The sequence below is a fragment of the Gavialis gangeticus genome, unplaced genomic scaffold, assembly GCF_001723915.1.
Source record: "Gavialis gangeticus isolate Ggan-Ray unplaced genomic scaffold, GavGan_comp1, whole genome shotgun sequence".
NCBI lineage: Eukaryota > Metazoa > Chordata > Crocodylia > Gavialidae > Gavialis > Gavialis gangeticus.
The window spans coordinates 66,818,247-66,846,120 of record NW_017729022.1 but is presented as its reverse complement, the minus strand read 5'-3'; the positions used below and the strand labels follow the sequence as shown (position 1 = coordinate 66,846,120).

General features: G+C 45.4%; 1 protein-coding gene across 1 annotated transcript in view; it reads right to left on the bottom strand.

Annotated features, from left to right (window-relative positions):
- The window catches only part of LARGE1 (LARGE xylosyl- and glucuronyltransferase 1), a 363,795-nt gene that overhangs the window by 247,166 nt on the left and 88,755 nt on the right, over window positions 1–27,874 (bottom strand). The window contains exons 2-3 of the mRNA XM_019515316.1: window positions 6,880–7,181; window positions 174–256 (exon numbers count right to left, since the gene is read on the bottom strand). Coding sequence (XP_019370861.1) covers window positions 174–256; window positions 6,880–7,181 — 385 coding nt within the window. The remainder of the gene's footprint in view (window positions 1–173; window positions 257–6,879; window positions 7,182–27,874) is intronic.

The following is a 27,874-nucleotide window of genomic DNA, read 5'->3' as shown; positions in this document are numbered from 1 at the left end:
AGAGCCTGGAAGGTGGGCGGGCGCAGGGAGGTGGGCGGCTCAATGCAGGAGCGCCCCCTACTGGCCCACCTCACGTGGTGGAAATAGCAGTGGGATACGAATACCCAGCTGTTTTCCTGAGGTGGGATCTCTGCACCCGCCACACACACCATACAAAGGACAGCCATTTTTACCTGTGAAATAAGACTGATTTGACGAGTGTGACAACATCCCGACTAGCGTTGTACCCAGCACAAACAATGGCAACGTGGATGGTCTGTGGGAGAAAAGAAACAAAAGAACAAAGATAAAGCCTTTTCCTTGTGCTCTATCATTCATTAAAGAGAAAACATACATGACAGTGCTATTATTTAGTGTGGCGACGGTTAGAGATTGGAGTGGGCGGTTGGCAGCTGTTTGCAGCCCACTCCAGGCAGTTTGTTAAAAACATCTTAATTGAGTTATAACACCATCATCATTCCAAAGTCATTACTGTGCTGAAACTGCATCTGATATCTGAAAGGAACTGCATTTATTACTTAAGAGTATGTGTGTGCATATACTCACATACACACAACACACACACTACCAGTACATATTATTTCCAGCATGCAAACATACAAAGGTATTTTAAATACTACTTAAAACTTCTATATAGAGGGTTATAAATGCATGTGGGTTAGTAGATATGTTCTCAGGGGTTTCATACTATTTAAAAACTAAATATATATTTAGCTTTTAAACAGAGAAGGAGCCAGAATAGAGCAGGGTAGTGAGTAGGATAAAAGTTGTACAGCATCTTCCCACCTTCCTTTTAATCTGAAGCAGAGGTTCAGCAAGTTCTTCAACAAAGATTAGAAGAGAGTGAAAAGAGGTGCTACTGGTTCCCATCATGCATATAATAATTGTTCACTACTGGTAACTTACTGTACGTTCTATTGCGATGCTTAAAGCAAGCCAAGAGCAACCTCCTGCAAGTCCCATATGAGCATCAATTCATTTGGTGAAAATATGTGGGAGGTCATTCTCAGCAGTCACACCTCAGTTCTGGAAGTCTCTCCCCACTACAGCCCATCAGAGCCCAAGCCCAGACACCTTCAGGAAGTGTTACAAGACCTTTTTATTTGGACATGCTTTTAGCAGGCAAGGTTAAATTCTAGGGCACTGCTTGAGGAATCTGTCATTTATTACATGCTGTTCTATTTTAATATTTTATCCGCTTTTAAAATTTATCTTGTTTTTTCTGTGAGCAGCTTTCAGCCTTTTCTGGGGAGGGTGGCATATAAATCTAATATAATAAATAAATGAACTTGGACATTGCTATTCAGTTCCCCTCCTCTGAATGATTTCAGAACGTGCCACTCAGGTTGCTCTGGGAAATTAATTCTTGCAGATGTTGACTTTAGCCTTCATCCTCCCCACGCCCCCTTTTTTCCCCTTTTGCTTAATCAATACGGAAAGGAGGAAGGGCTCACCCTGCTGACCAGAACAAAGCTGTGAAAGATGGAACATCTGTGAACTTGCATACAAACTTAGTTGGTATCCAACTGAACCTTGGTCAGCTGGTTTCTCAGGAACACCGCTCTTATTTTCAACAGAGAGCCCACAAGGCTGAGAACAAATCTGGAATTAAAGGCAGGTTGTGGGCTGCCCGCCACGTTAGGTATAAGACAGATAATCTTTATTATGGCAGAGTTGGGGAATGATGCTGTTAAGGTCCTCGAAGATTTACATTCATACTGAAGTCAGTGGGAATTGGGGGTATGCAGCATTTCTTAGAATCAGACCTTTCATTATGCTTATGCCGTAACCAAAGTAAAGAAGTTTGGATGCAAGATTGCCAGCAATTTAAACTATATGCATAGGTTTGGATTCCTGCACAACACTGACTGCACTCCTCTTATTAGTCTCCTGCCTGGCTGTTTCCCAATCTGTTTCAGGCTTTATAAATATCTAAGGCCTGTGCCTTAACTGTCAACTAAATCATGCTAGCTGACTAATTTTACACACAGTTTAAACAGTGTTCATCTGGTGATCGTAGATCAGGTATCATCATTCTAGCCTGGTTGTATGTGGAATACTGCTTTCAGGAATGGTTCTGCCTGATCTGTCCTGGCCCTAGAAAAAGAGTTTCTACACTTTTCTAGCATGAACCTCCATACTGTCTAACCTACCTTCCCTAATCCAGATAGTGAAAAGCTAGAAAAATATTGTTTCTGATGCCATTCACCATCTACCAGCCTCCTACATTCCCATTCAAACCAGGACACAATAGAGACGGCACTTTTTGCTCTGGTGAATGAGTTCCTTCTGCTGATAGACAAGAGAGTGCACGTGCCTCCTGCTAGACCCTGCCACAGCTTTTGATACTATTGCTTCCTAGGATATTGTGGAGAGTTACTACAGGGGATTGGTTCTCCATTTCTAAAGCCTTCTCTGGCAGAGTGCAAAAAGGCTCAGTCATCTCCCTGTACCTTTTAACATCCATATAAAGCCAGTGAGAAAACTAGAAAGGCAGCAAAGGCAGCAGACTCTGCAGGAAATCAGCTACTCTGTATCTGTTTGAGATTAAAATATAAACTGCACTATCTCCCAGATTTCTCTGTGCCTGTCCAAATTCAGCACTTGGATGAAGAGAAACCAGCTAGAGCCAAATCCCCTGCCAATGGGGGCGATACTAGTAGGAAGCAGGAAGCACTTCAAAGATCTCACCTCCTCTGTAATATTCCACGTTATCAAGGGCATTTGCTCTCTGATTACTAAATTGGTGAGCAGCTTTGGAGTCCTTTAGAATTCCTTATTGCTACTGAACGCCCATTTCCAGCTGGTTACAAGACTGTATGCCATCCTATGAGCCTGCTTAGTAAATTAGGTCACTGTGAACAATGCACTCACAGGTCTGCTCTCTCCCCTGGACCCCAAGTCCCATTCTAATCCTTTGTTTGGCTATTCAGAACCCTCTGTGAGACTGGTCTAGATAAGAGTTCTCTGTCTATAGCCATGGATTCCCATATCACTCTATTCCCTGGGAATAATAAATCTACTTACCAAGCTGCGATGTGTCCGTGAGTGCTAAACAGAGACCTTTCAAGAGAACTGCACTTAGATAATGGAGCTCACTCCACCAGGAGATTAAAATGACTATAGACCTACTTTCAGAATAAGATGTAATTCATTTCTTCAGCATAGGCATTTTTTGTTTTACTTACACATACAAGCAAACAAAAATCCTGTATAAATTAATCAAACTGTTTCTCCTAAGCTAGGGACACACATTCAAAAAGCCTGAGCCTGAATTGATTCAATCATTGCAGATTAATCTAACCTGGATAGGCTGAATTGGTTTGAAACTGGACAGACATTTTCTCTGGACTGAGGAAATTCAAGCACGTGCCTGGAGTGGCTCAAGCTAGAAGGCAGGAGGCACTACAGCAGGAAGCTGAGCTGTGGGGGAAGTGGCCAGGCCCCGGCAGGACTCTCTCATTAGGGAGGTCTGACTGCACAGGTGCAGGCTTTTTCCTGCTGGCTGCTCAAGGGGCAGGAGTGTTGCCAGCCCCCAGCCCTGGGCTAGCATTATGAGGCAAGAGGGGTATGTAGTGCATGCATCTGTTGATGATACGGAGCTTTTCAATCTCCCTCCCTGCTTTGTCATACTGTCTGCAGCAAACTGACAGGTGAGCAAGCCAGCCAGGGGGCTGATAACAGTCTTTATCACCTGAATAGCAAAACAATAGCCTCTCTCCACATTACTTCAAGCTTCTTAAACAGCTTACCTGTTGACCTACTGATTAGCTACAAAAGACCTAAGCGGTCACCATTCTGATTGCCTATCCCAGTGAAATTGGAGAGAGACACACACAGACACCTCTTGCCATTAGCTAGCATACCACATGCTGGCTACAGTCCCTGCTGTGGCAGACAGGAGGAAGGGATTTCTGCTTAAGCAACGAGTGGGGGGTGGGGGGCAGAGAGGGGCACGGGGAAGCCAGCAGACCCTGCAGCATTCATGAGCCACCTGCTACTTTCAGCTATGTAGAAAAAACATTTAAAGCTGCGTCTATATCCGAATCTTTCCAAATGTCTCCAAATCGATTTGGAGGGTTCCGATTCGATTTGGAAAGATTAAAGGGTCCTCTGATTCGATTCAGATTTGGAGATACAGCCATCAAATCAGGCCAAATCTCTGCCAAATCAAATCAGGGACCGAAGCTTCACACAGCCCTAATAGCCAACACATACACTAGTGGAATTTACATTGGAGGAGGTTTACTTCCATTTCCCCCATAGTAATTCCATACCTGACTGGGATAAATTAAGCTGTCTATCCAATCCTTTCTTACAGTAGCATAAAGGCTGATTACACCAGCATTGATGTAAGGTGAAACATTCTCTGCCTCCTAGTCCGTAACAGCAAAGAATGGAGAGGTGCCCTGATGTCATCACAACCACCAGTCATAGAGCTCTCTTTATCTCCATAAACTGCTAAGCTTGCCTTTCCAGTATACCCCTCAAGTCCAACACATAAGCTTACATTATCAACTGAACAGCTATAACAGGGCCTAACATAAAGTGGTATCTGGTCTGGAATATGTTAGCATTGTCACAAAATATTAACTATGATGAAATGAATATCATCGTGTAGATCATATGCTATCTGGGATTTAATATAAATCAAATTTAATTGCATTTTCAAATATTTCATCATCACTAAAACTGTAATTTCGTGACTATAATCAACAACTGAGTCCTAGCACTTTTAACCTCTCACAGGGCCATAAATTTGCTTCATCCTTTTGTATATATTCCCAAGATGTTTGTCCTTTCTCTGTGTCTTTACACCAGCAACATAAAAAGAGAAACATAAGGAGAGTCTGTCAATGCCTCCAAACTGTGGAAAACTGTGTGTGTGCATGCGCGCGTGCAGGTGCAGGCTCAGAAAAAAAATATTGCCCTTACAGGCACACATAGAACTGGCATCTACAGTAATAGGATAAATGATGAGCCCTCCTGGCAAATCTGATAATAAGGAAGTTAAAATTAAACTTCCATTGCTCTCACTGAATCACTATGTGAATTCCTTACAATGAGAAAGGAAAAGCTATCTCATTATCAAAATAGTGTGTGGTGAGATATGGGCATGACAAACACAGCAAGGTTGTATGTTTTATATAACCATTGCCTCCAGCAAGATGCTAAACCTCACTGAGCAAGCAAATTTATTGGTAAAAGACATTATAATCTGGAAGGCCACTTAAACTATTCTCCTTTTCAGCAGCTATTTTCTTGCCCTAAATTGGTTGGCACATTGAATACCCTAGAACTAGGACTCACCTAACCAGAAAAAAACCCAGCCCTGGAAAACTATATTTTACTTTAAAGGGATATATCACATATGTCAACTGAATTGAGAGCAGGTCTAATTTAATTTGAAGAGATAATTAGACCTGTTTTTAATTCCTCAATGCTATTTTCTCAACTTATCTTTCTGTAAAGGAAAAATAAGATAAAAAATGGCTAATAGGTGTCACGTCAAAAATATCAATTTCTTGAACTGGGGAGGTCTATTTTTGACACCTTCCTCAGTTCAGATTGCCACATTTTGAACATAGGCACAATCTAGCTGTACATTTTGCGGATGCAAATTTATGGGTGAATAATACAGAGCATGTGGTTCTGAATTAGATATTAGGCACTTTACTGATAGAAAATACTCTACCCCTCCTCTGGGAGCAGGCCCAGGGGGTTAAGCGCAGCAAAAGCCTGGAGCCCATGAAAGCATGCCTCCCTGACCTCTATGCTCTCACTGGCTGGTGGCTCCACTCCCAGTGAGAAGCCACTGGGGATTAACTGTAGTGACAACACGGACCCTGGGAAAGCATGCTTCCCTGGGTCCCATGCTCTTGCCATGCTAAGCAGTCCTTCCCTGCCCCCCCTTCCCTTCCCCACCAGGAACAAGAGGCTGGAGGGGTGAAGGGGGGGGACATGGCCTCTTCCCCTTCCCCCAGATTCTCCTGGCTAAGGGAGAGCTGACTAGATATGGGGCAAAGGCTTAATCCTCTGAGAAGAGACCCTCATGCCTGGATTGGATTCCCCAGGGTCCTTGCAGCTGGTAGCATGTTTCATGTGAGCTGGGCTCATACCCATTGGGGGTGAGTGGGGGTGCTGGCTTGGAGCCAATACCATCCCCTAGGCAGAAGCACTTGGGAAGATGGAAAGTTTGTTGAGGGTAGGGGGTGGGGAGTTGTGCATCCTGGGATGCTGAATGACTGAAAATTTGTTGCTTTATCTTTATGAAGCATAATAACAATACCCTATCTTGCACTGGGTAGAAGGGCTCAGAGATAATTCTCCCCTGAAGTGGAGTAATTTTAAGATGTTTAGAGATTGCTTAGAATAATTTAACACCTTTAATGTGTGGACGCTCCTGTTTTAAGTACCTTTACAATCATTTAAATGTAACCTGTAACACCACCGTCAATCTAATCGGAGCTGTCCAACTGGTAGCCTACAGGCTGCATCCAGCTCATGAGGGCTTAGCAAGCAGCCCACAGGCTCCTGCTGCTGTGGGGCCTGGGACCTTCAGGAGAGGGCAGCATAGCAGGAGGTGGCTGTGTTGCCTGCATGGGAGAAGAAACGGAGTACCCAGAGGTGACTCAGAAGTTGGACAGCTCCCAGTCAAATAACAACTGACATTTACCCCACAACCCACAAAAGAAAATTAAATTCCAAGCATATCAAAAGGGGGATAAAAACAAGGATTACTTTAAAGCTATTTAAAATTAGTGTGCATGTTCCTTTAAGAGAATTGCACTTTTTTTTTTTTAACCAGCAAAGGCCCTGGGTAAGCCAATCCTGGCCACCATGCTTTTGCTGTGGGTAAGATATTTTGGCTGGCTTTACCTCACACTTTTCCACTGCTGGCTGCTGCCCACACTCGGAGCTGTTTCCTGCCACGATGCCAGCCCGCAGGCTTTCACTGTCACCAGTCCCTTCCTCCATGGAGTAGGTTTTTGAGTGATTCCCACGACGATGTGATGGGCTCCGACTCTGTGCCAAGCTGAGCTGTTTGCGAAGTGCTCGGTTCTCCTCCTCCACTTCCCGCATGCGTACTTCCAAGCTCTCCCGCTCCCGCTGGCTCGAGGCCGTGTAACGAGGACTATGGGGTTGGGACTCGAGCGGAGACAATGAAACTGGCTTTCCATCTGTAGGGCAGAAAGGGATGATTTATGTATTAGAGCAGAGTTAGCATTTTGTTTTATATCAGTAACACAATGCAGAATTTTATTACACAGACTGAGGTTCCGAGTCAAGAAAGCACATAATCATGCATTTAGCTCTACACACATACTGAAGTCATACTGACTTCAAGTCCCATTAACTTCAGGGGAACTTAAACCCATACTTAAAAGATGATCTTATGCTTAATATGTTGTTGCGGGTAGGGATGCTTGCCAGGATGACGCCCTGGTCCGGGAAGACAGTCAAGAATAGAAAGGTTTAATAGAATTACAGTTAGTAGAGAAATATTTACTTTTTTTTAAAAGGCTGCATAACACAAAGTAGATTTGCCATTATCCCAATGTTCCACCCCTCAATAATCACAGAATTTCTAATGTCATATCATGTTGCGCAATATCCCCAAATTATTTTCTATCACTTAGGAATAGAGATTGGATATATATACGACTCACATTCCCAAATCCACTATGACTGAAATTCCCAAATCATACTCTTTAAAACTCCATTTTTTGCTCTGTGTTCTATTTGTCAGTATATATATTGTTAAATTTGACTCAAATTTGAAATTTGGGTTGGATATGGAAAATAAGAGTTTGCCTGCAAAGCACAGAGGAAACTTTCAAGTGTCAAACCACTTCATTTAAATTCTTTTAAAATGAAATATTTCTCTTGGAAAAAGCATTTTCTTTTAAAAACTGACCTACAAGAAAAAATGAGGAGGGAGACCAAGGATTATTTAACCTGAAGAAAACATTTTATTTCAAGTTGAATGAATCAATTTGAGTAGACCCCATTGTTTTTGGACAGCCTCCGCCCTTCCCCTATCCCCCCCAATTTCTGTTTCAGTTTGACCTGAACCATTCCCCCCAACCACCAATTTTTTGATTCAGCTGTCAAATCCAAAAATCCATTATCTGTCCAACTTTACTGCTTCGTATCCATGAACAGGAAGACAGTTATATGAAATTCCACTACCATGGGTGGGCAGGAATGCAGGGTTCACACTGGTGCCCCAGGGCCAGGGTCGTCAGAGGCCCAGGGCACAGCGCCAGGAATGCAGAGCCTGGGCTGGCAGAAGCTCTATGGAGCTGGGCCAGCTCTGCCCCTCTCCCTGCCAGCGGCCTGGCCACATGCAGTCCAGGGGCTGACTGAGACTGTACACCATCGGGGGTGTCAGCCTGCCATGAGCACCCCAAGGCCTTGCCACCTGCTGCTGGTGGAAGGGGGTGTGTACAATGAAGGAGGTGGCCATGGGTGGAGGAGCATGTTTGTAGTGGTGGTCCCACACACACACCCCATCATACACGTTCACCCACACCCCCGTATACACACATCCACACTCACACCCGCTCACACAACACAGCCACACTCTTCCTTCACACATGCCACAACCTCCCCGCCACCCTCCCCCTCACACACTCACAGCCCACCACCAACCCCACACCCATCCATGCACACGTCTCCACAAGCCCCATACACACCCACCCACACCCCCACACCTATCTATCCCCAACAACCCCCCACACACATCCACACCCACACATAGCCCCCCAAAAATCATGCACCCATCCACCCATACTACACCCCACAAAATATAAAAGTAAGATTTCATTTTACGTTATTATGCAATCACCTCTATGTGCACTATGCAAATACATATAAATCAGGACAAAAATATTTTTTGAAATCAAATTAATTTATGTTGTAACAGATGTTTGATTTTTAGAATATAATTTGGGTTTTTTTCAGTTCCAAGATGGCAAACCCCCTTGCCAAAAGGTGTACTTCTGAGGGCAGGGGGAAGGACTTCCACTCGCAAAAGTCAGGGGGCAGACAGCAGGACTTCCAGGTCCAAGATGGCAACTAGGGGGCGGGGCACCTGTCAAGGGGCAGGGCTACCCTTGCAGCCCTTGACAGCTCACCAAAACTTGTTAAATGGCCCTTGAGCCAAAATAATTGCCCACCCCTTTTCTAATCCAACCGCATGCTCAAAGCAAGACTATCCCCAACTAGATCATCCCAGTCAAGGCTTTGTCTAGCTGGTTCTTAAGAACCTCCAAGGATGGAGATTCCACAACCTCTCTGGGTAACCTGTTCCAGTGCTTCACTACCCACCTAATGAGAAAGTTTTTCTTAATATCTAACCTAAACTTTCCTTATTGCAGCTTCAGAATAGGGCTCCTTGTTCTGTCATCTGTCACTCCTGAGAACAGTCTCACTCCATCCTCTTTGGAACCCTGCTTCAGGGAGGTGAAGGTTGCTATTAAATCACCTGAGTCTTCTTTTCTCCAAATTGAATTAGCCTAGTTCCCTCAGCCTCTCCTCGTAAGTCAGATTGGCAAGATTCAATTTTTATTGGTAAATACTGATAAACGTCAATTTCTCCTCACACTCACAGACCGACGAAAAAATATTTTCATTGTTAATAACTGAAATTTGTGGAAAGGGGACGTAAGAAAAATTTTGACTGATGGAGTATACAATGACAGGGGGAGCAGTCCTAGAGAACCGTGTTGACTGTAATTTGGACTGCAACTCCCAGAAACCCCAGGGGACTGGGGACAAAGGAAGAGCAAGTGACAAAGTGGACAAGGGAGATGTGGATGAATGGAGCTGGGACGGATGACAGCTCTGCTGCTTGGCCGGCCACAGTCCTAAGTAGTTATGTTTGTCATGGCGGGTGGTTAAACTGCACTATAATAATAATATACTGTCATTAATAAATTGTCTGCCTCCAACACCCCTAATTTTGCACAATCCTGAAAATTTAAATCAATAAAAATTGATATAAGTGTGTAAAAATATACAACGATATCATCCATCTAAATTATTAAAAAATAAAAATTGAATTCTGCCAAGCCTACTCATAAGTCATGTGCCGCATCTTGCACTAAGAGACTTCTCAGAAACAACTTTCCATTGCTGTGTATTACAAAGGCTGCACTGCTTCCAATCCTTTCACTGTTTGGTCACATTGCCTTTACCACATATTCACCAGATTGTGAGTAGCTTAGAAAACATAAAAGTCATGCAGTTACTTCTTAGATCTCTTCCTTGTTACCTCTTCCTTATTTTCCTCATTTGCTGACTCATATCTATTTTCCTGCTAAAGAAATGTTCACTACCCGCTTTCTTGTACTGTATCTTACTTAAATGAACAGTGCTAAACTTCTTAAACCAAAGTTATGCCAAACTACTTTAAAAATGAAAATCTCATTTCAAACTACACACACACATATACATATGCATACACCCACACGTATACATACATACATACACACGTACATACACACAGATACATATACACTGTATTTACTCAAATCCAGGACAAAGTTTTTTCCCCATTCGAGGTGGGGAAAGAAGCCTTTTGTCTTGAATTCAAATACTGAGATTGTGGGGGTAGATGCAGCTGCTGCTGCTCCAGCTCCAACCCAGGCTCAGGGTCAGAGTTGGAACTGAAGCCACCTGCCCCACACTACCTCTGCCCTGTGCTGCTTCTGCCCCCACCCGCACCCACCACTGCCACTTCTGCAATCGCTGCTGTGTGGCCAGGCAGAGGCCAGAGCCAGCCTATGCTCTGTGCCCCAGGAGCTATGACAGAGGGTAAGTGACAGTGGGGGAGGGGGCAGGCAGTAGGGGGTGGTAAGGAAGCACAGGTGGCAAGAGGGGGCAGGTGCTAAGGGGCACAGGCATCACACAGGCAGACTGCAGTATGTGCTGGGGGTGTAGGCAGCAGAGGTGGAAGGCACCACAGAGGGCACCATGGGGCGGAGGGGGTGGGGGATCACTGTAGCGGGGACACTGAAGTACCAAGTGCTGTTGGGGAAGAGGCAGCAGGAACAAGGTATTGGGGAGGGGGGGCAAGGGGCAGGGATCATGTTACTTGATTACCTCACCACCTACCCTCCCACCACCCGGCTTCCCTGCCACTGCTTTCCCTGCTGCAGCAGTGGGAGAGGTGAGGGGAGGAATTTAAGGTGACCCTCCAGTAATTAGATTTTATACATGGAAAATTATAGCCAATTTTAAATAGTCTATATATAGAATCTAATTACTGGGGGGGGGGAGAGCATCTTAAATTTAAAGTTGAATTAGATTTGGGTAAATATGGTATCTAATATATATAGGAATATAATTTGATTATTTACTTATTCCACATACAGACAGAATACACTTACCCACAAAATGAATATTTTTAAATGTTGATAATTTTGATACATATACCTGACTTTGTAAATATGTCTGATGTTTGTTTATTGCTATTTATACACTGATACACAGTTGAAGTAAACAGATATTTAAGATTTAAAAAATTATTGTTTTGTTAAAGTTGAAAAGTCCACCACGCAGAAGTTAGACATGTCATTAATTCTGGTATTAGAAATACTGTAGTCAGAGATGTAATGGCAGCACAGGATGGCCTATTCAAACTAATTGTAATTAGCTAGTCTTGGAACCAACAGCAGCAAAACCATAGAAATACTGTTTTCAGCATAGGCTGTATAAACCCACCTGGACTGTGGGTACTTAGCAGAGGGTCCATCCCGTGCTGAATCCTGATCCACCCCAGCTTCTGTCTTATTGGTACCTGAGCTGGCTAGACTTCAGGCATCTATGTTGTAATTATATCTCCAATTACTGTGCAGACACAGCCTAAGGTTTCTGAGGCAACCTCAACCTATTTCCTTGTGAATTTAGATTATGACCCAGTGGGCACATCTACATGTGGCTGTACAGTGCCTTCATTAGTGAGCTGTCATTTAGTACTTCCTTTTGGAAGTACTAAAAGATTCTGCAGTAACAGCTCATACTACACTGTGCTAGATGCGCACGGTTATTTTTGGCTGCTACGTTGCCATAGCATTGCACTATAACAGTTTTTGCCAACAGATGCTACAGCGCCGTAGCATCTTGTGTAGACACACCTAGTAGGTACTGATCACATCCTGTTCTTTTTATATATCATTCCATCTTGTCAGAACAAACATTTAGTTACTTATTTTAGGGCAGGTTAAGCATGTAAAAAAACCCTGAAAACTCCTCATCTCATTGAAATTGCTGTATAAAAAATAAAAAGAACTAACTCTATAGTCAGTCTAACAGCAAAAATAAATGTCATCAACATTTCCCTTCTTTTGCCAAAATTCAAAATTGGAAAAAAAATTGAAAATATACAACCTATTTAATATTCAACCTATTTTCATTTACTTTCTTCTTCAAAACTGTTGACCGATTTCTACACAAGTTTAACAAAAGTAATTGAACTTCAGACAAAAAACAATTTAATCAATTTGCTTAGTTTGTCAAGTGAAAAAGAAATGGTTAGTATTAGGCAACCTTAGCTACAGATGTCCCTATGATCTCTACTGGCCTTTGACTAGCATGTGGTTACTTTGCTGTAGAAAAAAATGACAGTGAAATCATGTAATAAATTCTTACTGAATATAACTACTTGAAATAGAAGTGTTAAAGGCAGAGAGCTCCCCCCACTCAAAAGATCTCAACAAGGGCTCCTAGAGCAACCACAATTGCACAACATTAAATTGTTGCCAACTCTGATGATTTTATCCTGAGCCTTGAAATACATGGTGTATATTCAAAGCCCAATTGCTTGTAGGCAAGTGACTATGTGAAGATCTTAGCTTGTATTTATAATCAAAGTAAGCTTGTAGCCTTCAGGATGATGAAAAAACAAGCCTGAAAATGTAAGCCAGATCTGGCCATGGAGGTTGAGCCACATAATCCACCCTGCAGGTCTCCCCATGGATCCAGAAATGTGATAGTGGTGGACTGGTGGTACTTGACACTTCCATCACTCCTCTGCCACCAACTTCCTAAAACCCACATGGCTGCATCCAGGTCCTGGACTGCATCTGGCCTGTGGGCCAAAAAGGTTGGGCCCCATTGCTGTAAGTAGTTCCTTCAGGTATGTACAAGTAAACAAATTGGACCAAGTTAAATGCAGGGAAAAAAACTGCACACCAGCTGGTCCATGGCAAGTATTTTATTTGCTTGTAACCACTGTAATTTAGCAGTTGTTTCATTTGAAAGTAAACTGCCCAGGTTTAGCCTTCCCTGACTGTGGGATAGAGACGATGCATTAAATCAATATAGTGGGATCACCTGACATGTGGAAAGACCCCAGCCCCCATTTAGCTTGGTATAAATGATTTGTCCGCACTCTTAATATTTCAGGGCATCTAAACACAACAGCTTTGCCCCCTTGCTTATTTGAATTAGTTCATGCACCATTTTTAGAACAACACAGGGACAATGTTTTCACCTGGCCTTTGAAAAAAGGTAGATGGATTGAGGTATAGGTTGACAGAAGGGAGCAACAGTATTTGATTGATTGCATATGTTGCTTGATAGACAGGTTGAGCTGATTGTATTGCACTTTGGTTTTGTAGTTTTAAATAACTGGCAGGGTGCTTAGAGGCAATGTCTGTATGCTTTTCATCCAATCTAAATCAAAACAAAATAAAATAACACATAACGAGGACTATGTGACTTTGGGCTAAGAGCTTTCATTGACAAGAGAATAGGGAACAGACAGTGTGCTGTGAGGCAACTAGTTCACTTCTGAATGCTGCAATAAATAATAATAATAAAGCTATTATTTTTATCCTTCATTTGGGGCTGTTACTTCATGTTCAGACCTTGGCAGTTTCAAACTTAATATTTTTTTATATCAGTGTCAAGCCTTTTAGCCCAATCCTTCTGTGCTAATAAAATTGTACCAAGGAAATAAAAATCACTTGCTAAATTTCACTGCCCACAGACCACAAACTAAACACTGAAACCACAGTAATTATTTCACGGTAGACAGAAGGCAATGCCTCATCATCACAGCAGGTCTAACAATTCAAGGAATCTGTCCCTGTACAACTTATGAATTCTGATGAAAGTTATAAAATTGCTGTATCATTTGAATGCTCCAGTGTACATGGAGCCAGATGTATAGTATCTGGGTTGTCATGTAGGTATCTCTCAGGGAAGGGAGATGTAGGATTGTTAAAACCTGATAGCTGTAAGACACTGTAGGACTATGGGATAGCTGTGATCTAAGGAAAATAGTCCAACTACGTTTGTCTCTGGAAAGAGGCCTGAAGCAGCAAAACCTCTTCAGAGGCAGAACCAAGAGAAAAGATGTTAATGATGGGGCTTCAATATACAGTCTGAGACACTTTGTGGGTTAGAGGTGATGATGGACTTGTAAAGACACAGGGACTAGGGAGAGAAATTACATATAAACTGGTATAAGTGATTGGAAACGGGTACAAATCTGTAACACAACAGCCAGCCTTGGCCCAAGCTGTCTGCTCCAGCCAGCAGGGAGCCATGCTCTAGTGCCCCCTGGCTTCATGCCTGGGCCACTGCAGGTATGTGACTGCATTTCCGGAATCAAAAGTGAATGTCTGTTCATTTACTTATTGGTTCAATCTATGCAGCTTAAACTAAACTACAAAGATTAAATCACTTCAGCCTCAGGCTTTTTGACTTTCTGTAGTTAGCCAGGAAGTTTGGGTAAGGGAAAGAAACAGAGGACCATGATTTCACTGCATGAGGCACCCTGTATAACCAGAAAAAAATAAGGAAGACTACTGCAGAGAATGAGGGATTGGGGGGGGAGGAAGAGAGAGGTCCTGTAATTTGGAGGAGAGAAGAAAGGATCACAGGGTGGAAACAGGCATCTTCTGTGGAGTGTGATCAGCTGTGCTGCGATACATCACAGCACAGCTGATCAGATTCCACAGATGGAATGTGCAAGCTGGGTACCATGCCCTGACTTGGGGCACATCTTCAAACAGAGGAAATCCCTGCTTGCAGACACACTGCCCATGTTGGGGAACAGGGGAATCGCCTTCAGAAGATTTCCCCATGAATCTGCAAGTGGGGAGAGGGGAGCTCCCATAAGAGTTCCCCCCATCCTGTTTGCAGATACTTGCCTCATGTCTGGGAGCAGATACGTGCACCAAGGGAATCCCTCCACAGGATTTCCCTGGCATGCATCTGCAAACATGGAGGGGGGAACTTCCCATAGCTCTCCCTCTCAATGTTTGTAGCTTGCGTTTGCAGGGCTGTCTAACCTTCCAGGCCTTCTAAAAACAGGGAACCCCTCTCTTGCAGACAAACACCACGTGTCAAAGTGAAGCCCCCAACACTCCCCATTTACAAAGATGTGTCCCTGGAGATCTCTGGGATACATCTGGTAAGTAGGGAAAGCAAGGCAAGTGCTCCCAAGGCTTAAGAATTTTGATTCTGCCCAGGAATTCCTGGGATGTACAAGACTGGGCTCCTCAACCTGGCAGAGCCCCAACCTGGGGTAGCTGGAGAGTCTGGGCAGCTTTGGACTGCCCACATTCTCCCTCCAAAAATGAAGAGGTGGGGCCACAATAAAGTGGCTCAATTTATCATTACTCTCTGCTGCAGCCACAAATTTAAACAATTGTGGCACAGCAAAAGGTAGTGACATCTGTTTGCATTCATGTCGTGGCACCATAAAAAGTTTTATGCCAGCATAAAGGTAATGTCTGTTTTCACACCTCCACTCCTTACAGGACTCTCCCCTGAGCTTAACAAATTCTCAGCTGCAGTGAAGAACCAGAAAACTGAGGCAGAGGAGTGCATATGTATGTCTTATCACTGTATCAAGATCTGTCTTTTTCTTATGCTAAGTAAAGGGATCATTTCTTGGACCCCTTACAAAGTCTGTGTGCTTGTCTGTGTCAACTTTCAAATGTTCCTGAACAGGGAAAGGTAACCCAGACCACCACACAGTTGGAGCCCTGGAGAATGACGTTATTAAGTTACAGGGGAGCTGGGAGCAGAGCCATCTGGTCTTGAGATCTAGAGCAGCTAAGTTATAAGTTCCCATTTTTGCAAAGGGATAACAGAAAGACCAAGATATAAAAACGTGCAGCAGCTTACTCAAACCAAGTGAAACATATGAACATGTGGCTCTACAGTGGTGGACCAAACCACAACAGCCTGGTGACAGTCTAGCTGGGGAAGTTCAATTCTTTCAAGACTGTGTAACAGCAGGAACAGTAGACCAAACTGTTTTCCACTTATTCCTTAACAAATTCACACAACATAGAGATACAGTAAAATATTAACCACCACAGCAGCAACAATTACATAGTATTATCCCTATTTTTCAGGTGAGGAAACTGAAGGGAAAAAGAGGTTAATTCATTTCCTCACGGTCACTCTGTAAATCAGCAGCTCAATGACAAAGTCGGAGCAGAACCCCAGAATTCCTAATGCTGAGTGTTCAGAAGTCTCTGGAGTCAAGAGACTGGGAATGAAGCAGTAATTGCTTAAAAACCCTGTTTACACTGTCACATTTTACTGTGCTTATAACCACTCTGGTCATGTGTGAAACAGAGGAAAATGTGTTAGCATGTTTTCTAACATAGGGCCAACAGTAGTAGAATACAGACGGAGTTTTACCCTTTGAAGAATGTTATTAGCTGACTCTGAAATGAGATGAATGTTGCAATTAATACTGCTTACTGATTTTGTTTTAGCCTGTCTGACTGCAGACCCAGGCAAACAATAATCCTTCCGTTTATATTCAGGACACATTTGAAAAGCTTTTCTTTGTAACTTTAAGGGCTAGGACTGTAATATTGTTAAAACAAAAGATGACATTTGGCAGAAAGCGACGGGGGTGAGAGGTAGCCACTTTCACCACTCTTCCCCTGTATCTGTCATGAGCAAGGTCACTTGAAGCATTCAAAAGCAATTTTTTTCGATGGCAAGTCTTGTAGAGAACAACGGGAACTCTGAATGAAAAGAGAAACAGGAAAACTGCAGTCAGGAATACAGAGATATAAATGCTCTGTGTAGGTGGGTAGACTGTTCCAAAACAAAAAACAAAAAAAACCTCCTACTGACTTGTCTTCAATGAACAATTACCTTAGCAGCCTATGGACTTCTGACATCTCTAAGTGTTACGGCTGATGTCGGTTACCAGGCTACTAGGATGACGTCATTTTTTTCAGTGATGTGCAGTTTTAGAGTGGTTGCTTTCATATGCAGGTCCCAGGGCATGCTAAGACTCTTATTCTCACACCCACCAAGAATTTTTTCTCCCCTGTGTCCTACTATAAACTGCTCTAGGATAACATCAGCTAGAATTACAGAATGCTGCCTGACAAGCTGCTTTGATAGCAGACTACAGGAATGCTAAGTGAAGCTGAACAATTTACTCCAGATGTCTGAACTATACACAAAGCATCTTCTAATTCCATACAAGCAAACCTCAAGAGACAGTTATGAATTTTAGGATTCCAAAAATCTTAAAAAAAAAAAACAAAAAAAACAGCTAGGAAAGGGTAACTGAAATGTATACTTTTGAAAGATGTCACAATGAGAACCTTGAAAACTGAAGTCCTAAGGCTATCTGTAGGAGACCTGTGGCACAGGCATTAACCACCAACCTCTTCCACATCTTACAGGTAAGTTTTCTCACCCCTGACATGGAAAAACCTCCTGTACAAGTGTTAACTCAAGTTTTCTTGGCCTAATCAAGACTCAGTGCTGCCACTGCCAAGAAAGGTGCTAAATAGCATGTTCACAATAAGCGGATTGAAAGCAGTAACTGTTTTCACAAGGGGAACCAATCAACCATCAAGTAATTCCTACTACCTTGGCCAGAATTCAGGTCCTGATTTAGCAAATCATTTCAGCATGTGTTTAGCATTAAGCCTATGCTAAATTTCACTGAAGTTAATAGGACTTTAGTAAATACTGAAATACTTCAGTGAATTGATGCCTAAGATTTAAGCCAATTTAGAGCCACTACCGCCCAGCCTCAACTGCAAGGCTCAGAATTATTCCCTGATCCTCCCACATGGCAATCCATTATTACAAATGTCTTTATCTTGAACAAAATAAGCATTCACAATTGGTGGGTTTGAAAATTATCCATGCACAAAACCTTCATCAAAAGTAAATTCAGGTTGCAAAGTCAAATAATTCTAAATTCAGAGGTATCAGAATTCTGGTTGCCTGTGCAATCTTAATTTGGCTCTTGTACGTTATAAGACCGTCTTTAATTACAGTGTAGCAAGGCACTAAAGTACCTGCTACTTTGAGAGCAGCGACAAGGGCCCAGGTGCAGGTTGCCAAGACAACCAATTAATGAGGGGAGTGACTCGCACCTGCCTGGCCAGCTGGATGGAAGGGGCAGGGCCTGGTGCCTATAAAAATCACAACCCTGTGGCCACGGGGCAGTTGGCTGCCAAGGAAGAAGGAGTTCTGCTTAAGAGAGTAAAGTCGGAGAAGCAGGACTGCACAAGCAGGCTGATACTGAAGAAGAGATGGAGTACTCATGGGGTAGCTTGAGGGAGGTTACAGCTAAGCAACTAGAATTTATGTTATAGCCCAGGGGCATATGTTTATTGTTTAAACCGGTGGTTTGGGTCAAGCTATTAGGGGTCGGAGGAGGCCTCATAGGGGACCCACGGGAGTGTGGGGACCCCAGTGCCAGAGTGGGCGCAGCATTTTGGGGTGCACTAACCCCAGCCCCGGAGCAAGGGGGCAGCGAGTGACAAGCGCCCATGGGGCGTGGTTGCACGACAAGGCAGTGGAAAGGCAGAGCGCCTGTGGGCTGCTGAGAGCCTGAGCACCAGAGAGGGCGCAGAGAGTGAAGCAGACCAAACAATGTCCGGAACATCAGCGAGGCTTGGGGTGTGGTACAGGGATGGTTGGAGCCACGCACAGCCCATGAGGGAGGGGTGTCCGGAACCCCCTTTATAGAAGCAAGATGCAGGGTAGCAGGAGCACTGTGACCAAGACGACAAAAGGCAGCCTCCCTTTCATATATTTAAGATCAAGACGTGGCAGGAGAGAACGAGGGTGCTTTAACGCAAACTTGGCACGGTAGAGGGGCGCTAGGGGAGGGCACGGCGACCCTAGGACACCCCTCATGTTACATACAGGATCATTATTCTTAATTCCAAAGAACCCCTGTGTCAATCAAGAGTACAGATTGGATCCCATGCACCATTACAAGCTTGGGACCTGCAGAAAAAGACTTGGGGGTCACTGTGGACAATAAACTGGATATGAGCAAACAGTGTGCCCTTGATGCCAAGAAGGCTAACAGCATACTGGGCTGCATTAGTAGGAGCACTGCCAGCAGACTGAGGGAAGTGATTATTCCCCTCTCTTTGGCACTGGTGAGGCCACATCTGGAGTACTGGGTCCAGTTTTGGGTGTCCCACTACAGAAAGGATGTGGACAAATTCGAGACAGTCCAGCAGAGGGCAACAACAATGGTTAGGAGGCTGGGGCACATGATTTGAGGCGCAGCTGAGGGGACTGGGCTTATTTAGTCTGCAGAAGAGAAGACTGAAGGGGGATCTGATGGCAGCCTTTACCTGCTAGAAGGGTGATTCCAAAGAGGACAGAGCTAGACTGTTCTCAGTGGTGGCAGATGACAGAACAAGAAGCAATGGTCTCAAGTTGCAGCAAGGGAAGTTTAGGTTAGATATTAGGAAAAACCTTCCCACTAGGAGGGTAGTAAAGCCCTGGAACAGGTTCCTCAGAGAGGTAGTGGAATCTCCATCCTTGGAGGTTTTTAAAACCCAGCTCAACAAAGCCCTGGTTGGGATGATCTAGTTGGGGAAGGTCCTGCCTTACGCAGGGGGCTGGACTAGATGATTTGCTGAGGTCCCTTCCAACCCTAATTTTCCATGATTCTATGGACAAAGCTCTCACAAAATGAGCACCTATTCTATATGTTGTTTTTATCCTCATGATTCAATTTGTGGCCCCGTATCTAAGTACCTTTATAAACATCGTACAAACCCTCCTCTGAAGATAGAGCACAACTATTAATTTACTCACAGGCTTTTCTGTGATGTTCACCTCTATAGCATCAAATTTCAAAAACAATAACGAATTGATTATCAAAACATACTTGTGAACATACCTTGCATGTGGGAAATAAGAGGCATAGGGACATTAATGTCAAAAGTATACATGAGTTTTAGATATCCAGTCTGAGGTGGCTACAATCACACTTTTCTACTAAAGTAGAAGTCTACTGGTGTTTTAAAGCACAGGCTTCAGCAGTTACAGCCACAACAGTGCGTGCTGAGCATTTCTGCACATGCGACCCAGGGTCTCGAGTTGGAAAGCCAGAAAACTATGGATAGGTACAGAAATTGCACATAATCCAGTATAAGTAATCAGAAACAAGTCTAAACCTGTAACAAAATAGAAGATTAATGCACACAGACCGGTTTAAAAATGGCAGAACCCAGCTGAAAACAGACCTGGATGGATGTAGTATCAGATTTAAACAGTCTATGTTAGATGGGTCTATTGAACTTCTGTGCCAGATCCCCTCCTGACTCAAGTTAGATCAGTCTCCTGGCATCCCAGGATGCTTTGCAGCTCTTCCAGTATACTCCCCTCACAGGGTGGGTGGGCTAGCCTCAGCCCATGCTTGTCTGTTTTGGCTGAGTGCTGAGCCAGCTCTGCCCCTCAGCTCTCACAGAGCCGAGGCAGCAAAGCCTCTCCTCCCCAGCCCTGTGTCCTGCCTGCACCTCTCAGCCAGGCCGTGCAGCAGGGGGGTGGGAGTAGAGGCCCCCTTTGCTGCCCCAGACCCTCCCAGACCCAGCCAGAACAGCTGGGGGTAGGTAGTGGGGGCTTTCCTTCCTCCCCAACTGACAGACTCAGGAGGGCTTCTTTCCCCAGTTAGCAAGGGACAGGACCAGTTAGAAAGGGACAGGGGAAAGCCCTTCCCAATGCCCCCCCTCGATGCCTTGGTTGGGTCTGGGGGGGGCCAGGGTGGGGTCCTCTCACTCTTCCCCCCCCACCCCAGCTACTAACACCTAGCAGGGAGCAGGGCTGGGGAAAGCAGCAGTGCTGGGCTGGTCAGCAGGGGAGGGTGGAAAGCCCTTGCTGCACATCCCACCTCCCAGCTGCTCTGGCTGGGTTTGGGGTTCGGAAGCAAGAATCTCCACTTTCCCACCTTTTCCTGTTTGCTGCAGCCAGTGGGGGGTGGGGTGCTGAGGAAAGATTCTGTGCTGGCTCCCACCCCCTCCTTGTGGCTGACAGCAGTGGTTTCGGGGTGCCCAGCAGCCAATTCAGCTGCCCATGGCAGTGTCTGGCATGCTGGGAGGTGTGCAGGAGCACCACCAGCCTGCTGGCCTTGGCCAGTGAAGGCATCCCTTTGCCCCCTCCCCGCTACTAAATGGAGAGCATGTGTTCTGTTCATTCGCTATCTACTCTACACAGCTTAGAGAAACCAGTGAAGGTTTGATCGATTCCACCTCGGGCTTTTTGAATGTCTGTACCTAGCCTAAGAAAACAGAGTTAGTGGCCACTTGGGAATTCTGTGCTTTAATTTACTTGCCCGGCATCACACAGGACCTCTATGACAGGGGAAGGGACAGAATCCAGTTCTCCAAAGTACAGCTCAATTGCTCTAATGTAAGACCATCCTTTTCCTCCTGAAACCCCCATCCTCATTCACTTCATGTGTGGTACATCTTCTGGCTTTTGCAATCAGTAAGGCCCTATCAACAACATCTTCATTCACCACACCAGCTAAGAGTCAGGCCTAGAGGGCCACTCCACCTATGCACTACTGAGGCAGGGGGCCCATGTTAAAAATAGCATGTAATCATAATTAAAAACTGTACAGTAATGCTTATGTACAAGGAGCTGATTTAATGTTGCCTGAGCAAACTTAATTCTGGCATTCCTCAGAAGGATGGTTGGGATTTTAAACAAAGAAAGATTGTTGGGAAAGAAATTAAATGCAGAAAGGGTATGCAGCAATTTAACAGGGGAAGATGAAACTCCCTAAACATATTTCACCTCTCTTGCATGTGAACCTGGTTACTTCAGTAGTACTGGCTTGCTACAGATACGCCACCTTCCTAAATAATATATTTAAATCCCCAGCTTATTAGTAAACTAAAAGCAAGTGCCAACATGCGTTAACATGCCTTGCTTGTTTCTTTGCCTAGAACAAAGCCTCTGTCCCCACCCCCTGGCTCCTTCTGTCTTTTGGCAAAATTCATGTGCCCCCCCCCAAAAAAGTCTAAAAATAACATTTTCATCCTTCTATTGGAATGAAGATGAAAGAAAATAAGGTTTTATCAGGATAAGCATGGAGTGAAAGTAAGATTCTATCAGGGACTTGGCTTGACAAAGATAACATGTTATCAAGAGGGGAACTTGGCAAGGATAACACATTATCAATATCAGGAGTGAAGCTTGGGGAAAATAATGTGTTAATACCTATTAGGTTCTAAATCAACCATCTGTGTTCTTGATGAATTGTTATTTTCTCCAAGCCCCATTCCTACAAAGATGGTAATTTTTTTTTTTGCAAACTACAAGGTTTCCAATAACAGTTGGGGTAGAGGAGAGAAAAAAGAAAAGAAAACTCTTTCTCAAGGTGTAGGTAAAATGGGCTCGCTCTCTCTCTTTTTTTTTTTTTAAAGAATTGGAGTATTGGCAAAGGATACCAGTGTGACAGCCCAGGAGACTGATTTATACACAATTAGAAGTAAAGCAGAGCAAACTACCTTACCATATCTTTACAGGTATTTGTTGTCGGAGGGGATGGAATTGCATGGAAAGGACAGAGTGGGCGTGTCTACATGAGATGCTTCACTGTATGTTAGGCTAATCTAATGTGCAGTAAAGCACCACCATCTACATGTGTGTGACAATTACTGCACATTAGATTAGTCTAATGCGCCACTTGCTAGTACTAATACATACGGGTACTAGAAAAATGGCACATTAACTAATGCGTATTAGTGCACACATAGAAACTGATGCCAGCTGTGCCCAGTCAGCTGCACAAGCAAGGGGTCAGCCTCCTACTTGATGCAAAGTCACATGGCGGGCAGTTTTTGCAGCCATGTGGCAGGGACAGCTTCTTGGCTGTCCCAAGCTGGCCTCCAGACCTCTGGCCTGATCCCTGGGGCCTGTGCCAGCAGCTGCCTGTCCCATAGGCTACATGCCTAACCACTGCAGGTATGGCTTGGGTCCTGCAGACCTGTGGACCCGGGATCTGCTGCCCAGGATTCCACGTGGCTGGATCTGCCTCCCAGGCACCATGTCCTACACCAGCAGACATGTGCCAGCGAACACTAGGGTATGGGCAAGCCAGGCTGCCTGAGGCAAGCAGCCCACCTGCTCCCTCTGTGGAAGAAGGGAGGGAGGGCTTGACCGGCACCCACCTGTAGAAGGATGGAGGAGGACTGCTGTGTCCTGGACACCATCCTGGCCCTGGCAGTCACTTTTGTGCCACTCAGTGCCCAGCCCCTGACCTCCTTCCTGGCCCCTGACAGTCACCCACGGCCCAGTGCCATGCCATGCCCTCCCCACTCCCCCCAGGCTTGAGAGAAATCATAAAATCATAGAAAATGAGGGTTGGAAGGGACCTCAGGAGGTCGTCTAGCCCAACATCCTGCTCAAAGCAGGACCAACCCCAACACAATGATCCCAGCCAGAGCTTTGTCTACATGGGTATTAAAAGCCTCCAAGCAGGGAGCTTCCACTACCTCTCTGAGGAACCTGTTCCTGTGTTTTACCACCCTCCTAGTGAAAGAATTCTTCCTAATATCTAAACTAAACTTCCCTTGATTCAACTTGAGACCATTGCTCCTTGTTCTGTCATCTGCCACCACTGAGAACAGTCTTGCTCCATCCTCTTTAGAACCATCCTTCAGGTAGTTGAAAGCTGCTATTAAATCCCCTTTCAGTTTTCTCTTCTCTAGACTAAATAAGCCCACTTCCATCAGCCTCTCCTAAGTCATGTGCCCCAACCCCTCACCATTTTTGTCGTCCTCTGCTGGACTCTGTCCAATTTGTCCCCATCCTTTCTATAGTGGGGGGCCCAAAACTGAACAGAGGACTCCACAGGTGCAGCACCACCTGCAGTGACCAGGGTCCCTCCCCTAGCTCCTGAGCCTGGGCCCCTAGAGGCCTGGGCCCCTGCCTGCCACTTACCCAGCTGCCATATGGCCTCTGAGCGGGAGCTGGCTGAATGTGGACCCTGTTGGCCCTGGTCCCATGGAGGAGAAGGAGCGGGCTGACCAGGCCTGCCATCACCCCTGGGCCAGCCCACTGCCTGGTCCCAGGCACCCTTCTTGGGATCCATGCTGTAAGCACCTCCACCCCACTGTCCCCACCCTTCATCAGGTCAAAATGCTTCTTTATTGGTGCTGCACATTGGGTGCAGGGAGGGGTCTGTTGTTGGGATGGAGGGAAGGAGGGAGAGAAGGAGGGAGCGTGCTTTTGGGGAAGGAGGGAGTCAGTTGTTGTGAGGGGTGAGGTTGGTGCTTGTGCAGTGGAGGGAAATAAAGTTTGGTGTTTCTTACAAACTATCCATAGTGTGCATGTTCTTGGGATGGCACTCTGTGTCCAGGGTCCATGGGAGGCCACACAAGCACCCTACTGCAGGGGCTGGGAGCACCTTTTGGACACAGTGCACCCAGGCTGCTATGGTCAGAGCCTGAAACTCCTCCTGGCTGCTTCAGGAGGGCAGAGCAGGGCAGGAGAAGCCTTGGACTTGACTGCTTCCATTAGGTGCAAATCTGCACCCAACATGGGTGCACATGTAGACACAGTCCCGGCCACATGCAGATGCACTCCTGGCCAAGGTTCAGCGTGCAGTAAATTCAGGTGCATTAACTGCATGTGTAGACTTGCCCAGTGAAGGACAGCTGAAGCATCTCACACTATGACTCCAGATGAAAAAAGATGAATTCTTCCTTCAGCCTTGTGCCAAAGGCTGTCCACAGGTGACAGCTGCAAATGGGTAAGTTGTCACTCAGGCAGGACAGTCAAAGGTGGCTGGCCATAAAGTTAGTCAGATCATTCCGCTGTGTCACTGACTATGGCAATAGTAGTCTCAAGTATACTAAATGAATGGGCTTTTTGGTTTGGGCAGACCTTTGACTCTGATATAGAAGGTAACAGAATAATTCAGGCCCCCAATAGCCAGCCTGTCCTTGACTTCCTGCTGCTCAAGTTGAACTGTTTGCTTCTACTGTGATGAGGTCCAAGAAGGTGATCCTCCCCCTCTATGCGACATTGGTCAGACTGCAGTTGAAGTACTGTGTCCAGTTCTGGGCGCCACACTTCAGGAGGGATGTGAATAGCATTGAGAGGGTCCAGAGGATGGCCACTTGCATGATCAGGGGACAGCAAGGCAGGCTCTACGAGCGGAGGCTACGGGACCTAAACCTGTTCAGCCTCCACAAGAGAAGGCTGAGCGGGGATCTGGTGGCCATCTACAAACTGGCCAAGGGGGACCAGAAGGCTATGGGAGAGTCCTTGTTCCCCAGAGCACTACTGGGAGTAAGGAGGAATAACAGCCAGAAGTTGACTGAGAGTAGATTCAGGCTAGATATCAGGAGGCACTACTTCAGTCAGGGCGGCTAGGATCTGGAACCAACTTCCAAGGGAAGTGGTGCTCGCTTCTACCCTGGGGTCTTCAAAAGGAGGCTAGATAATCACCTGGCTGGGGTCACTTTCTTTCTTTCCTGCCCATGGCAGGGGGTCGGACTTGATGATCTGCTCAAGTCCCTTCCGACCCTACCAACTATGAAACTATGATGTTTTTACAAACATAAGCCCTTGCCTACTAGGATGCAGATTTAAAGAAGAGCTGTCAGATGATAATGACTTTTGGTCACTGCCAACCATTTCAGAATAAGAAATGGTCAATCAGAGCTGCAAGATTCCATATCTCATCATTAAACCTTTTAGCCACCCATCACATTTAGTGACATTATTTCAGGCAGTTCCTGACCATAAGAAACAATTCATAGTATAAGCTACTAACCTAGTCACTGCCTCAAGCAGTGGATGGATGTCACCTGTTGTTCACTGGAATAGGAAAATAGAAGATAATTAGTTTTGGAACTAGGACGAGCATTGTGGCAGAGATGTTGGAATACGATGCGAACAATGAAAGAATCTAAACAAAAATGTCACTGCAAGATACCTGCCAGGTAAGCATTTTACCCATCTGAACTTTAGTAATGTTTGCTAGGAACAGAAGGGAAGACAATAGCAGATCCTAATTTGAAGATTTACCATGAAGGAGGTGCCACTTTTTTTTTTTTTTTTATGTAAATGGTTTGGATATGTTATTAGGGGGAGCTCATGTCAGACCAACCTGATTGCCTTCTACGATCAGGTCACTAGGGCCATGGATGCAGGTGTCGCGGTGGATGTAGTCTTTCTGGACTTCAGCAAGGCCTTTGACACCATCTCTCACCCCATCCTAGTTAAAAAACTAGGCGACTGTGGCATCGATGCCTACACAGTCAGATGGATTGCAGATTGGCTGAGGGGTCGCACTCAGAGGGTGGTGGTGGATGGGTCATATTCGACCTGGGGGGAGGTGGGTAGCGGAGTCCCCCAGGGCTCGGTCCTGGGGCCTGCGCTGTTCAATTTCTTCATCAGCGATCTGGATGATGGGGTGGAAAGTAACCTGTTTAAATTCGCTGATGACACCAAAATTTGGGGGGAGGTGAGCACGCTAGCAGGGAGTGAGAGATTGCAGAGGGATCTGGATAGGTTACAGGGGTGGGCTAACAGGAACAGGATGCGTTTCAATACGGACAAGTGCAGGGTGCTGCACTTGGGCAGTAGGAACCAGCAGCACACTTACACAATGGGGAACTCCCTACTCGAGAGCACGGAGGCAGAAAGAGATCTTGGAGTCATTATTGACTCCAAGATGAACATGGGCCGACAATGCGAGGTCATGGTTGGCAGGGCTAACCGGACCTTGTCGTGCATCCACAGGTGCATCTCGAGTAGAGCCAAGGAGGTGATCCTCCCCCTCTACGCGACGCTGGTCAGGCCACAGCTGGAGTATTGTGTCCAGTTCTGTGCGCCCCATTTCAAGAGGGATGTGGACAACATGGAGAGGGTCCAGAGGAGGGCCACCCGCATGATCCGGGGACAACAGGGCAGACCCTACAGTGAGAGACTGCGGGACCTGAACCTATTCAGCCTCCACAAGAGAAGGCTGAGGGGGGACCTGGTGACCGTCTATAAACTCACTAGGGGGGACCAGAAGGGTTTGGGGGAGACGCTGTTTCCCCTAGCGCCCGCTGGCATAACAAGGAGTAATGGGCACAAGTTGATGGAGAGGAGGTATAGATTGGACATCCGCAAAAACTACTTCACAGTTAGGGCAGCTAGGAGCTGGAACCAACTTCCAAGGGAAGTGGTGCTGGCCCCTACCCTGGGGGTCTTTAAGAAGAGGCTGGATGCCTACCTGGCTGGACTCATTTGAGTCCCGTTTCTCTTTTGGGGTTTTTTGTTGTTCTCCCGCCCTGGCGGGGGGTCGGGCTAGAAGATCTACTAGGTCCCTTCCGACCCTTAATCTATGAATCTATGTTGTGTCCAGCCACCTCACTTTTTATACATATGACCCTGCCAAGGTATGACTCAGCAGTCCATCCTTATTTGGTAAGGCACAAGCTAAATCTGCAAAAGTTAAACATGTGCCTAAGTATGCCTATTTGCTTTTTTTTCCCACCCAGCTGTACATAACATTGCTCTGCAATTTAAATATATGGGAGGACAAAAGAATATACCTTTTCCAAGCTACACATCCTCACCAGGTAGCACAGAGTCAGAGGAGGGG